At 41.4% G+C, this 15,472-nt stretch overlaps 1 protein-coding gene across 2 annotated transcripts in view; it reads right to left on the reverse strand.

Moving 5' to 3' along the window:
* Positions 1 to 15,472, reverse strand: part of CHST11 (carbohydrate sulfotransferase 11) — a gene marked incomplete at both ends in the record, with an annotated part of 175,161 nt that overhangs the window by 91,801 nt on the left and 67,888 nt on the right. For both annotated transcript variants that reach the window (XM_080342695.1, XM_080342694.1), the window contains one exon: positions 5,123 to 5,214. In XM_080342695.1, the coding sequence (XP_080198821.1) occupies positions 5,123 to 5,214 (92 nt within the window). The remainder of the gene's footprint in view (positions 1 to 5,122; positions 5,215 to 15,472) is intronic.

Here is a 15,472-nt window from a genome sequence, read left to right on the forward strand (position 1 = left end):
ATATAGTAATTGTCTGATATCTCAGGCTCTTGTTGCATGATGTAGCTGATGACACATGTAGACACATGTCTGGCTCAGGAAGCTCATGACCAATGGGTTGTTGTGCACTTGCAGAATATCATGAGTTGCTTATCCTTTCTGTAGTCTGTCCTGGTCACTTGCTGCAGGAGACAAAACACCAGGTGAGCTGGAACTTTCATCCTACTCAATGGCCTGTCCTTTGGTTCTTGTGTTTCTAAGAACGAGAAGCTGTAGCATACAGAAGCAAACTGCACAGTGCCCGGTGCCTCAGGATCACCAAGGGTAGAAATACCAGGTTTCAGGCGTTTGAACCTTTGATTCAAAGTGTTGTAGACAACGCATACATAGAGCTCAGACCACAAACCTCTGCCCAGGAACCAGTACAGTTGCCCAGAGTCATCCTAGTGAGTGGAAATCAACTGAAGATAGGAAATCACTAATGCAGATGAGAAGTAAATGATGTGGGGTGAACTAGGTGATGTTCACTGATGTTATCCAGGCACCCTGAGCCACAGATAATCACATAGCAGCTCCTAAAAAGGAGCATTTGTGGCCTGAGGTGACTGAGGATGTATGAACACTGTCTGCAAGGCAACAGATCACTTTCTTCCCTTCACCTGGTGGGAAGGAGGGGAGAAAAAAAGCAGAAGCAATAAAAGGGTCGTTTTGGAATGACTGCTCCAAACCAGCCCAATACAATTTCACAAGACAAATGTAATGAGAGGTCCACAGCTCTGACTCACGAGGTTTAGCAAATCGCCAGACATTCTGGCTCCAGCTACACCAAAAGCAGCCACCTGGAAATATATCTCAACATAAAGAAATGTGTTTGAAAGGCCAAGTAAGAAAAGGCAAACAGCATGACCTTTAGTGAAATAGTCATGTGGAATCATGAATTAAAGTCAGGCAGTGTCAAAGTAGAAACTGAAACAAACTCATCCATGGGTTTGGATCCTAATGGATACAGGACTGGATCTCTGCTGTGTTCCTCTCAGCAGTCTAGATAGTTAGATCAAACAATGATGCAGCCTGTATTTAATGAGAAATAAATGTTAATCTTGCCAACTAGAAGACCAATTCTAACTTTAAAGATGCAATTTCCCATTCCTCTAACATTTGGTCTATTTTGGTTTGCAATTCCTTGTAATTCAGTAGCACATTTATTGCACCAAACAGATCAATGTTAACCATTAAAGTGTGCAAGCCTCAAGGATGATGTTGCCCAGTTCTGAACAACTGGTGACTCCAGCTCATTGGCTGATCCATAATTATCTGTTATTTTGGGAGCAGTGGGCCTGTACACAGTCATGCAAATTACAAGACACAATCGTAGACATTGCCTTCTAAGAATATGTCTTGCAAATATTTGTTTACCCATATTCTTAAATTCCTGGGCTTTTGTATACAAAATAAAAACCCACCCAAGATAAAATGCAAGCTTATGCCACATTCCTGGAAGGCTCTTCATCTGTGTTCAGTTACATCTAGTTTTTCTCCTTTTCTACTTGCTATGTGTTGAATCCTCTTTCTCCTTTCATTTACAACTGTGTGTGAAGGAAAACAGTTCTGCTTAACAGAGATCCAAATTGGCTTTTTAATAAACTCATTAAAGAAATGGTCTGTTTCAGCCCTCAACATTTGCTGCAGGTACCTCTGCACTTTATTACTAAATCTCTACCTGAAAATGAAAGGAAAAAAAACATAATAGGGTCTCAAAGACCTGCTGCACACTGCTTGCCATGTATGCAGAGACTATAGCCTGGAAATCCACTTATTCAGTGTAAATCCAGTTTAGTTATATTGACTTTTCAATCCCTCATGGTATATTAGTGCTCATGAAATATCTTGCACTGAAAGCCCTAGAGAAGAAATCTTCTGTGCACAGACAAATGCACTTCCGATATTCTGCTCTATTACAACAGGCAAAAGAGCAAAAGCATTGTTCCAGACATTCAACTGAGACATAGGCTTTGTCATGGAGACTTTCCTAATTCAGTGCTATCTCTGCCCATTTATCCCCTCCATCTCCATCAAACATAAGAACAATTATGATCAGTCCACTACAAATTTGACTGCAATTCTAACATTCAGCTCCTACAAGCCACCAGAACACCCTTTCAGTCACTTCCATATCATTGCAACATCTGAATTTACTCAAGCCAAATCTTCCTTTCTGTTCGGGGGGTTTTTTCTTTTTCCTTTTTCTTTTTTTTTCTTCTTCTCTTTTTTCCCTTCCCCCTTTCCCTTTTCCTTTTCACAATCATTTTGCAAGCCAAAAAGAGATTCAAGAGACAAATGATGGCATCTGCAAACAACTCAAACAACTCCATAGAAGGAAACAAACCAGCCCAGGATCAGCGAGGCTGTTATATGTCAACAGAGTAAATATCCACAGTCAAATTCTCAGCTGGTATAAATCAACCTGTCTCCATCTGCTTTTACAAGGGCTGTGCAACCTGATGCTGAATACACACTAGAAAGAAACCATATTCATGTTAAACTACAGTATTTTAAATCTGAAAGAGTATGGACCCTATCTGACACCTATTTCAATCAATGACCAAAATCTCATCTCCCCTGACAGCGAACAGCCACAAAATCATGCACATGGACACATTAAATATTTAAAGCGTCCTACTCTTAAAAAAATCAAAACTGCACCTAGCTTGTAGTAATCCACAGCCACAGCTGCAGGGCAGCCATGGCCAAAGTCTGGTGTTTGAATTATACAGATTCCTTTGAACTACAAGGAGAAGTACAAATATCTGCTTGATCAGCTCTGCTGTTCCTCTGAGTCAGCTAATCTGAGTGGCAAAGAGCTCCTGTGGCAGCACACACAGCCATCAGTACCCAGGAGAAAAACATGAGTCCACAGCACCAGGAGTCCAACAGGTTCTAATGGCCAAGGGTTAAACATCTAACCAGTGTTTCCATTATCTCTATCAGTAAGAGAGACTTTGGCCAAAAATGTCTTCTTGCATATTTACTGTATGTTGAGTTCTGAGCTGACTTTACAAATGGCTGATCACAAGTGCTTCAGCAAGGAACCATGGAGAAAGATGGGGGGACCAGTCTCTGTCCTTCCACCCTCACAACTGCTAGTGAATTCTTGAGGAGCAAGCACCCTACTTTCAAAATATAGACCAGTGCCTTATCTGCCACCTTAAGAAAGGTGAAATGGACATATCTTTGGGCAAAAATGGAAAAAGAAAGATGACCCACATACTTGAAGCGATATTCTAGGAGTCATCTCCAGTCGTCTTCTATGGCAGCCTCTACTCACTGCCTTTTCTTGTTACTGTTTTCCAAAAATGCACGCACTTGCTTGCCTGACAATGCCAGTCCCTCTGGGACTGAGTGCGGCATGCAAAGCCCCATCCAAAAAGCAAACAATTATCAATAACAACAAAAAACAAGAAAAACTAAAAACTTGGTAAGAACGGCTGTCACCAAGCTGTTAGAAACACTTCGGCGTAAAAAGTGTCATCTGCTTAGTACAACGTTGGCTGCAAGAACTGCCGCGCTTCCTCAAACATTGACTTTTCTTGCTGATTCGTCGGTGAGCCCAGAAAGGGACACTAATGGTTTGCTTGGTCAGGACACGCAGAAGGGAAGAAGCAGCAGTGGAGGAGATGCCAGCTGCATCCCTTGCTTCAGAGAGCTCAGGAAACCTTTTCAGTTGTCAAAGCTTGCAAGGGCTCTGGTACTACAGTCCTTCCATGGATAGGTATGTTCCTTTTCTATGGGGTAGCCTTTAATGATGTTAAAGGGTGAAGAGGCTTTGGCTGACACATGGCAGAGCCCAGAGAGAATAATTAGCCAGCCCCTTTTCCCTTACCCACCCTTCTTGAGCATCTGCAGAGAGTCTTCAAATTTAACCTCCAAAGGCTAATACTTTTCCTCTGTAGCACTGGATTGTTCCTCTTCAGGGCTTTTACATGAACTTTCCATTTACACAATGCTAACTCCCATAATGGCCAATAAAGACCAGTATATTAGTATGATAAACTCATGTTCCCAGCCATGCACAGAATTCAAATTGAATTAGAAAGTCAGCCTATATTCATAAAAACAACACTATTGAGCAAATGGAGCTTTACTGCACTTACATAACAGATATCCCATATCTTTGGGTTGTTGTCAATTCTTCATATAAATACTTTAAATCACTTAGACTTCATTTTGCACACTATATAGTGAGTCTCTTCACAATCAAATAGTATTTAAACATTCACTGCCTTGTTAAATCTAACAAGTTAGATTTATTGGGATAGTCACTTCCCTTAATAGCCAATTTAGTAAACTCAATGTATTCATTGATGGATAAATATATAATAGGCAGTTGTTAAACCTTAATAAATATGTTTAATAGTCAGCTGGCATTTTCTCTCAATGGCAGCACTTCCCCTCTGCTGCCAACAGGAAATGCAGCTCCTGAATGTGCCAATTCAGATTCAGCACATGCGTAGGGAATAAATTGATCCTGAGGAGTGAATGGGAGCACGAATTTCAGGTAGCTTACCTGCACAGCTTATCACAAAAAGAATTATGGCTGAGATTATCCTAAACTCCCATCAAGACTGTCAGGTGCTAAATAGCACACAGTGCAAGGAAGAGTACAAGCTATTGTGTTTGGCTAGACAAGTCATGAAACAGGACAGGAAGGGCAGTTGGCTACCTCAAAAGCATATAAATGATATTCAGGTATTATTACTGCAGTTTACAGTCTTACTGCGCTCCTTGTTTCATGTACATCATGTCGCATTCCCTCATCTCACCTTGCCACTGTGTGTTCATCCATTGACACTTAAATTATGATGCCTTGGCTCCTAGCTAGGTCTAAAAGGCACCCTTTTAAGGCTTTTAGGCACCTAAGAAAAAATTTTAGAGGAGTCCACATCATTAGATGACTGAAAACCTTTAAAAATCTGGCCCTCAGCTCAAACTATAGAACTTTATGGCTAAACTCTACAGGTCCCAGGATCAGTTCTCCAAGTTCAAGGCAGCTACTGCATATAAATGAGGAAAACCAGACCAAAATACCTTCAGGACAGACTGTATTTGTACACTGGACTGGGAAATTTGATCATTGCCACAAGACACTCACCTGGGTGGGATTATACAGTTCCTGGAGCGGGCTTCTGGATCCTTTCCGGCAGCAAATGTCCATCCCAAATGGATTTCTACGCATTACTGCAAGGGGAAATTGAAATAATTAATACAGGTTAGTAACATTGGCTAGCGGTAACATATTGCAATATCTACAGCAATAAAAGATTTTCTGACAGATCAGGGGATTCTAGACAGTGTTGTGTCTTAATTCATAGTTTTATTTTTCCTAGAAATTTTCCAAGACCTAAATGCTTTATCTATTGTGGAAGTTAAAAACAAAACAAAACAAAACAAACAAACAAACAAAAAAAACCAAACCAAACCAACCAACAAACAAAAAAAACACCAAACCAAACCCAACCAACCAACCAAAAACAAAAAACAAAACAAAACAAACAAAAAACCCCTCTCTGGTTCCTTAAAAAAGCTGTTATCCAACTTCCAGCTTGGGTGCACAAAGATTCAAGTACAGGGACCAAAGTGACCCAGTTATCAGCAGTACGAGGTACCTGCTTCTCTGAGCATGAGGGAGGAGTTGGATGGATTCTTATAAGCAGCATCTCTGAGAGGCACCACTTGGGCCTCTCTCCACCTAAACACAAAAGTACACAGGAACCTAATATTAAAACATCTTATTCCAAAGCTTTTCGCCTAACTCTCTGGTTTCTCCTAAAACAAACACTCAGCAGTACACAATGCACATGCAATCACTGCTGCACTTCTTGCTGCAAACTGTATTTTGCTCTAAATGTTGCAGCTGAATATTTGCCTGATCTGAAAACCAACATACACTATGTTGTGCCAGTCGGAGAGCAGCAGGTTTTCAAACCAAAGGCTTTGTCAAAGATCTCACTGAGGAGCATTTTGGATGATAAAGCATTTCCAGGCAAGACCTTGATCTCAGCGCCAGCAGGCACAGAGATCATCAGTTTCAAGTTAGACCTTTGCTGTCTTAAATGTCTACACAAGAAGCCATTTGGCTCTGATCACAATCTATAGTTGTGAGGAAAACAAGATCATGCCTGTGCTTCTAATATCACATGGCCCACACCCCCCTCTGCAAACACTCCTCTGCCCCAGCTTGCTCCACTTGTTATCAGACAATCATAGAATCACTTCGGTTGTAACAGACCCTCAGGATCATCAAGTCCAACCATAACCTAACTCTAGCACTAAACCATGTCCCTAAGAACCTCATCTAAATGCCTTTTAAACACCTCCACGAATGGTGACTCCACCTCTTCCCTGGGCAGCTTGTTCCAGTGCTTTACAACCATTTCTGTGAAGAATTTTTTCCTAATATCCAATCTAAACCTCCCCTGGTGCAACTTGAGGCCATTTCCTCTCATCCTATCACTTGCAACTTGGGAGAAGAGACCAACACCCTCCATGCTACAACCTCCTCTCAGGTAGCTGCAGACAGTGATAAGGTCTCCCCTCAGCCTCCTTTTCTCCAGGCTAAACAGCCCCAGTTCCCTCAGCTGCTCCTCATCAGACTTGTGCGCCAGACCCCTCACCAGCCTTGTCACCCCCCTCTGCACTCTCTCCAGCACCCCAATGTCTTTCTTGTAGTGAGGGGCCCAAAACTGAACGCAGGATTTAAGGCATGGCGGGACCATCAGATGCCCACATCAGGCATTGCAGAGAGGGGAGGTTTGTCTTGTCAAGGTTTAATTAAGACACAACAAAAAGGGAAGAAGAGATGTTCCTGCTGGGAATCCAAAGGCATTATGCAGAGTCAGGCACGCTTTTACCACGATTTGTAATCAGAAACCATTGAAGTGTCCTATAGCAGCAGTTCTGAGCTGTACCACTTGCAGACACGATATTGCTGGCTTCAAGCCACGAGTCAGAGAATACAGTCAAGTAATGTTTTAATAGACACGCAATCATAATTGATGCATCAAATAGTATGAACCACAGAAAACTGTATACAGTTCCAATCTGGAAACATAACAGATTCCTCCAGTCACTTCATATATATATACGGGTCACTTCACACTCATGCTTAGTAGACAAACTGGCTAAGTGTTTTGATTTTCTTCACAACTAGGATAGTAATGTTATTAGAGGCTATAATTTTAATTTAGATGTTTAAAAACCTGACTGATTAACTTCCAAGTATTTTAGCCATGCAGTCAAGTATTGAGATTTCTTTGGTTTTGTGCTAATGTACCTTTTGAAAAGTTAACTTAGCAAGTGTTTAAAACATTTAAAATTTTAAAAAGGTTTTGCATAAGTAATGTCAGCTTCCAGTGTCTGGAAGTGGTTTTAGGAAGAAAACACAAAAGTGAGGGTGTGAGGCATCCAGCTGTTGTTCTAACTACAAAGCTCCTGGTCGCCCTGTCCCCATCTGGCATCCCCCTCCATACTCTTGTACCAGGAACTGGGTACAGGGATGCTTCGAAAATCATTTTGTAGGGCACTCACCCTTACGAGAAATCTTTCCAAAATGGAGCCTTCCAAGTCAACAGCAAACCACATTGTTTCCATTTAAAACACCAGAGCAGGGGGAAAGGGAGACGGGAACATTTCAGTGTGCCCAGGTCGTTAGACTGCGATTAACCAGGATCCTGAAACACTGATGCTTTGTTCCAAAATCAAGAGAATAATTCTAGTGTGGTGTTCCCTCGTTTATTACTTCACTTTTCATTTCCATTAAATACAGTAAACAGTAACATGCATAAATGTATCCCTTCCTGCTTCACTTAGCTAGCAGGTATCAACACAGCAACACTTTATATGCAGCACTAACAGCCATAAAGATTAAATTATTTGCACAACGTGCAAGGCTTGATTCCCAAATGTAAACAAACAAGAAAAAGCAACTGTCTCCCCAGCAAATGCTAAATGCTAATGTAGAACCTCAGTCACAGAAAGCATTAAATCTTTTTTTATGATTCCCAGTATTACTTAATTGGTTTGTTTTTTTCAATAAAGCCTTTAGAAGAAGACTGTGGAGTTAGCATAGCAACACAGCACGTGGTTCGCTGTTTATCGGTGTCAGGAATAGCACGCCCTGACGCAGCTGTAGCAGCACCTCTCTGCACACCTGGAAAATACTTGTGCCTGGAATTTAACTGCAGCATCGAAATAAACGGGAATATTCCCCTTCCCTCAGCAGAAACCCTACTCGCACCTTTGCAAAATTGTCCTTAGGTAGATAACCATAAGGAATGTTTATATATAGTTCAAAACACTTGCTGGCATGTCTGTGGACAAACTCACCTCTCAGGGCTTCTGCAACCTGTTTTCTACCGTCTCATTCATTATGTGAATGACACGACCTTTGGGGCCTGAACCTCATCTACAGCAATCTGCAGTAAGAAAACCGTAATATGGACGTTAACTGCAGCTATACTAATTTTAACACTTCTTTCACCAAGACGCTGTCACACTATTGTGATAGTGAAAATTTAAAAAAAATCAAGGCCTTTATCATCACCAAATCTTCTTATTAACAGAGTAAATTTACATTTTATGGCTTGAGCTGATCTCCATACATAATTACAGTTAATTATAATCTAATGATAAGTATTGCATATGCATGGCTCCAAGAACTGATTAAAAGATCACATTCATGCACACTGTGTGAAGCAGCTGACAGCAGCATTTAATGCCTTTAATGACAAAAGAGTAGTATTATAATTGCAACTTCAGCAGTCCCCTGAATTTAACTGTGAGCAACTGAACGAATTGCTAGTTAGTTACTTAAATACAAGAGCTGTAAGGACAAGAACTTTCTTCCAACTCTAGGAATGATTTGTCCAAAATGCAGTCTTAGCCCATCTTGCTAAAATCTGTGGAATCACTTTTCATTAATTTAATAGCAATTCTGGAGAGCATGTTACTAGGCACCAAATTTCCGTTTCTCAAGAGAGATAAACAGCCCTACTGAATGGAAGCTTATCAACGTAACACTGTGTATATATACACAGGGAGAACGAGACTACATGGGCAGTCCTTAAATTAGTTCAGAACAGGAGCATCCATGCACAACTTCTAGAAAACCTTATTTACATCTGCTAGCACCAAGAGCAGGAATTTGACCTGTGAATTAAAGTGCACTGAGCATGAGAACACAACACTCATCAATCAAACCTTCTTCCAGTGTCTGTGCAGAAAAAAAAAAGAGTCCAGAGGTTTTGCCACAGTCTTGATCCATTAGATGGCTATGAATTAAAATGTAGATCCCACAAATTAAAAACACGGTTTGGAAAGGTATGCTTTGGGAGCCTACCAAGTGCTTGCAGGTCATCATCCAGGCTAGATATGGTCCAAACATCGATGTGTTTACAAGCATCTCCACCCAGGTCACCTGGGTGCTGAACCCATGATGGCAAAGGCAGGGTTACAAGTGACACAGTAAATGCAAATGGCAAAGCACCTACTAGATCTTGGCACTTGCAAGAGGGGGTGTCACCTCCACCTTGCATCCAGCTAAAAATGCAAGACAACAGCACCTAGAATAACAGGCACAGGTGGGGAGGGGGAACATGCAGGCAGGTAGGTATGGTATAAAGCCTTCATTTTTATGTGTGACATTTCTGAGAATGAAGGTCATTCACATGGAAACATGTGAACCAGGTTTAAGTTGTCACCTCTGTTTAGCAGAAGACGTTTATAATATACTTGTTAATCTAAAAAGACCCTGTCCCAGAATGGGAAACCTCTGATATTCCCACAGGATGAACAACGTCAGGAGAAAATACTAAAAAGCCACATCAATACAATTTCTGCCTTTTTCTATCAGGGGACGTAGTGGCACTTCTCTAGGGAGATCACTGGCCTGAAAAGGTATGTGAACACTGGGACTATTGAAAGTGAAGAAAAAGCAGGGAGAAAATCATAGGAACCAAGTCTCCTGAAGACTTAAAATAAAAAATGTGACCTTCTCACAAAGTGTCAGAAAGGCACACAAAATAATTTCTCGCAAACCTCCATAGGATCAAGTCACAGAGAAGACTCTGCTGGAAGAGACATAATTGCCATTTCCTCCGCTGGACTTACAGAGACAAACAAAGTGACATTTCAAATGTCAGGTGTGTGCATTCGGCAGCCGCCTATATTCACTACCACCCTACAATTCTATGAATGCCAGAGGCTCCCATTTCCAAGACTTCTGTAGAATAAAAGTTCCCCAGCTGCTATCTGGCAAGTATTTCCTACTCAGTAATATTCAATTTACATTGCTTGGGCTATTCTAATTACTTGCAAGATAACAAAAAACAAATGTAAAAACTTTACCTCTGTTCACTGCCTCTTAAATTAACTGTCTCATATTACAAATATTTGAGAAGAGTTCTGAGGACATATTAATATTTAATTTTTCATTACATTGGTCCTAAAGTACAAAGACAAAATTCCCTAATACAGCATTGCTTAAAGCTGATATACATAATTCATTCCACCTATTTGGGATACAAGTCATCCCGCTGAGGAAAAACTATGCATTGGCAGCAGTATGTTGAGACTCCCATTGAAGATGGGATCCCATTCTTGTTTTAAAGAAAAAAGCTAGAGACAAGTTAAATATATTTCTTTTTCAGTCTGATTTATCTTCCTTTCTGAACTGACTTCTGAAAAACGACAGCACTCTGCCTGCTTCTTTTGGTTAAAGTACATTGCTTTCCAGCTAACACTGCTGTTCAATTGCCCCTAATTTCAGGCCAGGGTTAATACTTTCCAGCAAAGAACAGGTACATAACCCAGTACCTTTCTCCTAGAGCAACCTTAAACAACCAGGTTTGGGCTGAACATTCACCTAAACATCCCCTATATCCAACCTAGACAGAAAAATCAGTACCGCTTGGCCCAGGTGAGATAGCAGTATCAGAACAATTACATCTTCGGCTTGTTTAAACAAGCTACTGCCCTCAAACATCCTGAATTTTTAAAGCAAAGTAAGAATAATTAATTATGCCCATACTGAAAGTTTAGAGATTCTCTTCAGCTAAAGATTTGGACATGGTTCGTCCTCCAAGCTCTCACATAGACTTCTGCTATGACCCCACAGCAGCACAGAAAACTACTGCTATTGGATACATACCATGAAACATCGAAATACACATTCAAATACTATGCTAAACACCTTTTCAGAGACACTAAGACATCCATAGCTCAATCATAAGCATATACTTGCAAATGATATTATAAAACTACTGCTCCATCTGTATTGGCAACAATTACGCTCAGGGCAAAAAAAAAGCAAGGCTCAATTTGACAGTATTTTGCACATACAGCGCTTTCTGGGAGTTATTGAAAAACATCTGAACGACAATGCAATCGCTGGTCCCAGACAGCACAGGTTCATGAGGGTAAAGTCCAGCTTAACAAACTTAATTTCTTTCTATGACAAGCTTACCCACTTAGTTGACCAAGGCAAGCCTGTCGGTGTGATCTTTTTGGATTTCAGTAAAGCCTTTGATACTGCCTCTCACAGTATCCTCCTGGACAAGATGTCCATCATACAGCTGGTAAACACACAATCCAGTGGGTAAGCAATTGGCTGACGGGCTGGGCTCAAAGGGTCTGGTAAATGAGTCTATGTTGGGCTGGCGATCAGTCACCAGTGGGGTTCCAAAGAGATCCATCTCAGGGCCAGTGCTCTTCAATGTCTTCATAAACAACTTAGCCTCAGGATTTGAGGGAATGATAAGTAAGTTTGCCAATGACAGTAAACTGGGAGGAGCTGTCGACACTCTCGAGGACAGAGGTGATCTGGACAAATTGGAGACCTGGGCAATCAATCACCAACCGCATGAAGTTTAACAAGGGCAAGTGCTGAATTTTGCACCTGGGACACGACAACCCTGGCTGTACATACAGACTGGGGGATGAGATGCTGGAGAGCAGCTCTGCAGAGAGGGATCTGGAGGTTCTGGTCAATGGCAAGTTGAACATGAGCCAACAGTGTCCTGGGTGCATCCAGCAGAGCATTGCCAGCCGGGCGAGGGAGGCGATTGTCCCGCTCTGCTCTGCACTGGTGCGGCCTCACCTGGAGCACTGTGTGCAGGTCTGGGCAACACAAGATAAAAAGGATATAAAGGTATTGGAGAGTGTCCAGAAGAGGGCAACAAAGTTGGTGAATGGTTTGGAGAGGAAACTATATGAGGAGCAGTTAAAGTCACTTGGTTTGTTCAGCTGAGGGAAGAGGAGATAGAAGGGAGACCTCATGGCGGCTACAGCTTCCTCACAAGAGGAGGAGGAGGGGCAGGTGCTGATCTCTTCTCTCTAGTGACCAGTGACAGAACCTGAGGGAATGGCAGGAAGATGTGCCAGGGGAGGTTTAGGCTGGAAATTAGGAAAAGGTTCTTCCCCCAGAGGGTGGTGGAGCACGGGAACAGGCTCCCCAGGGAGGTGTCACAGCCCCAAGCCTGACAGTGTTCAAGAAGAGACTGGACAAGCCCTCAGACACATGGTGTGAACTGTGGGGTTGTCATATGCAAGGACAGGAGTTGGACTTGATGATCCTTGCGGGTCCCTTCCAACTCAGGACATTCTGTGATTCTATGATTCTTGAAGCATGAAAATACTCAGGGCAAAGTTGAAGTAAGTGACCCTCAGAAGCAGCCCTTTTCTAGAGCACGTCAGAGACTCTCGGACTGATTTTTTTGCAATTTGGAACACCCTGTCCACATAACTTTCAGACTCTTGGTTAAAATAATGCTGAAGAAGCTTGCCATTAGTAACAAGCCTGTTCTGCTTCAGGAAAACAAGCCTTCCATAATAATTGACAACAAGCTGCTCTGCAAGAGTTCAGTCAACTCCAAACTGCAGACAAAATCCGAAACTCAGTGACAAAGAGACTACCTCATTTCAAACTTCATTAAAATTCCTGTGCTCCCTTCTACAGTCTAATCAGGCTAAGGACACTGAATGGTATGAAAGGGTTAATTTTTAATCAGCAACTGGGAGCATGAGGAGTGAATGCAAATGCTGTCACCCAGCAGTGGCTCCAGAGCCTGAGTATGGAGACTTTTACATAGCTCTCCCGGCAATGATTTATGAACACTAATCCTTCAGCAGCGGTTCACAAAGATCCACGGATTGATAACATCTTGTGACATCTGGGGCCTTGTGCTTTGCTGCTTTCAGCTCAGGATTTTAGACTAATTTATCAGTCCTTCATCTGGAGACCACAGGTACAAGGATTTATGACTAAACTCTTGTCTGGCCTCTTTTGTTTTCTTAAGGCAAAACTGCAGGTTTCTTTGATGGAGCTTGTGAGATCTATTTTTAGAAGTAAAAATCAGATTAGGTATTGTATATGACCATGCCAAAGTCTTAAATGCAGAGAAGTAAGTAATTCTTATTCCCTACATTAACGAAGAGCCAGATTTTTTGCCTTACACTAGATACTGACTAGAAACACAGGGTTTTACTCAGCATGAGAAACAACCAAAACCTGTGGCGAGAGCACCTTACCCTGCGTCACACCTCTCTGCATCACAGACAAACCAGAGACCCTACTGAGGAGGGTGCCGTACATACATAGTAAAGAAACAATCCCAAAATCTGGATGTTTTAGAGCCCCACCTAAGGAACGGGGATGCTAGATTTTAGTTAGCAATACTGATTCATTGATTCAACCTGTCCATCCTACCCTCCCCTGATGTTCCCACTCCTACTCATGTACCAGAGGGACATACTAAAATAAGACTGTAGATGGATACCAAAAAAGTGAAGGATGAAAAACAAAGAAGAGGTCACATCTTAGTGAAATAATTGTAGCTGAGATAAGCAGCAAAGTCACTAGTTGTGGGACTAAGGACCAGCAAAGTAACAGTCCTCAGTTCACGGATCAGAAAAACAGAGGCAAAGAGGTTAAAAACTTCCACAAAGTAAAGTAGCTGCTACAGATCAAAATAATTTTCGGAAGTGAGATGTCTATTCTAAGTGACTCATTTAAGCTTCTACAATTAACAGAGCTGCAGCTGCAGACACGGGTCACCCCACGTGCCTCTGGAGGTGTCTCACCTCCTCTCACCAACCAGCTAGCCTAGGTGGGTCGATGGTTGAAGTTACATGAAATAAATCCTGGCACGGCAAGGAAATGAATCTTAACATTTGTTTCTAAGCTCTAATCACTAATTATGAAGGTTGTAAATGCCTTGCAAAGAATAGAGGGATGTTTAATTACTTTTTGCTTTAGACAGATTTCTAGAAATAAATTTGTATTTTATCCTGTTTGTTCTCAGATTAGCATGGGGATGGGTTTAATTGGGCACAGTGGGGAAGTTAATATCCTTGGGTGAAATTATGCAGAGACTTAGATCCTTGGCCACCCTACGGACATTGCATGTGGCATAAATTAGCACAACATCTTTCCTGTTAATGAACAATGAGCAACTTTTTTCCAGTAATTTTTTTTTCTTTTTTTTAATGTTAATCCATATGGAATTTCTTCAGAAGTCTCAAGAAATTACCCACAGGCCTAAATCAAGAGACTTTTCCACAGGCTTTACTTCTCACAGGAGGAGAGCTCTGTTTTGTTTATCACACACAGGCATACACTGCTTTTGATGCAGTAAGTTTTTGTGGGTGCAAACTACAAACTGTATTAGACTTGGTCAAAACTTTTCTGAGACAACCTTGTTTTCTCTGGCACAAAATGCAGATTTGAAGGTACCAAAGTATTTCACAGGTCAGTTCTGGATGGATTGCTGACCACCTCACGCTGCCTGCTAATCTCTGTGCATGTCCTGGTTTATACCATCCATCAGCAAAGCCAGATGTCCCAAAATGTTGATCAAAATGGTTTACTTCTTTCCCAGAACTATTTCTAAGTCTTTGTAAATAAAAAACTCTTAAAAAAATTTACCATTCACATCAACTTAACAAATTCTTTGTTCCCTTTTTTCTTGTATTTTTTTCCTCTCAAACACATCTTTCTACAAAGGAGGTAAGAAAATAAGGAATTGTGACCAACTTTAACTATATGTATTTGACAAACAAACATTCGTATTATGAATCTGCATGAAGGAACACTGTGGATTCAGTCTATCAAAATACAAAGAAAAGCTCTCTTTCTGGACATTACACTTTTTCCTACTTTTTGAATAGAAGTTAGCCATGCGTTCTGCAAAACGAGACTGCACTAATCTCTGAAGTTTGGAAAAATTCTAGTGAAGCTTACGGGTTTCCAAACATGACTCCCTCCAGTTTCTAGATATTCACTGTAACCACATCAGCAGGCACATCTGCTGCTGGGTTTTCTTTACAGCAAAGAGCTGAATGCTCTACTCTGTTCCTCTTATCAGCCTAGTCCTCAAGCCTGTAGATAGTTGGCTATATCCCATCTCTCTGATGCAAGTTCAAATGAAAACTGTGTAGATGT

Source organism: Nesoenas mayeri (genome assembly GCF_963082525.1).
Source record: "Nesoenas mayeri genome assembly, chromosome: 1".
In the NCBI taxonomy this organism is placed as follows: domain Eukaryota; kingdom Metazoa; phylum Chordata; class Aves; order Columbiformes; family Columbidae; genus Nesoenas; species Nesoenas mayeri.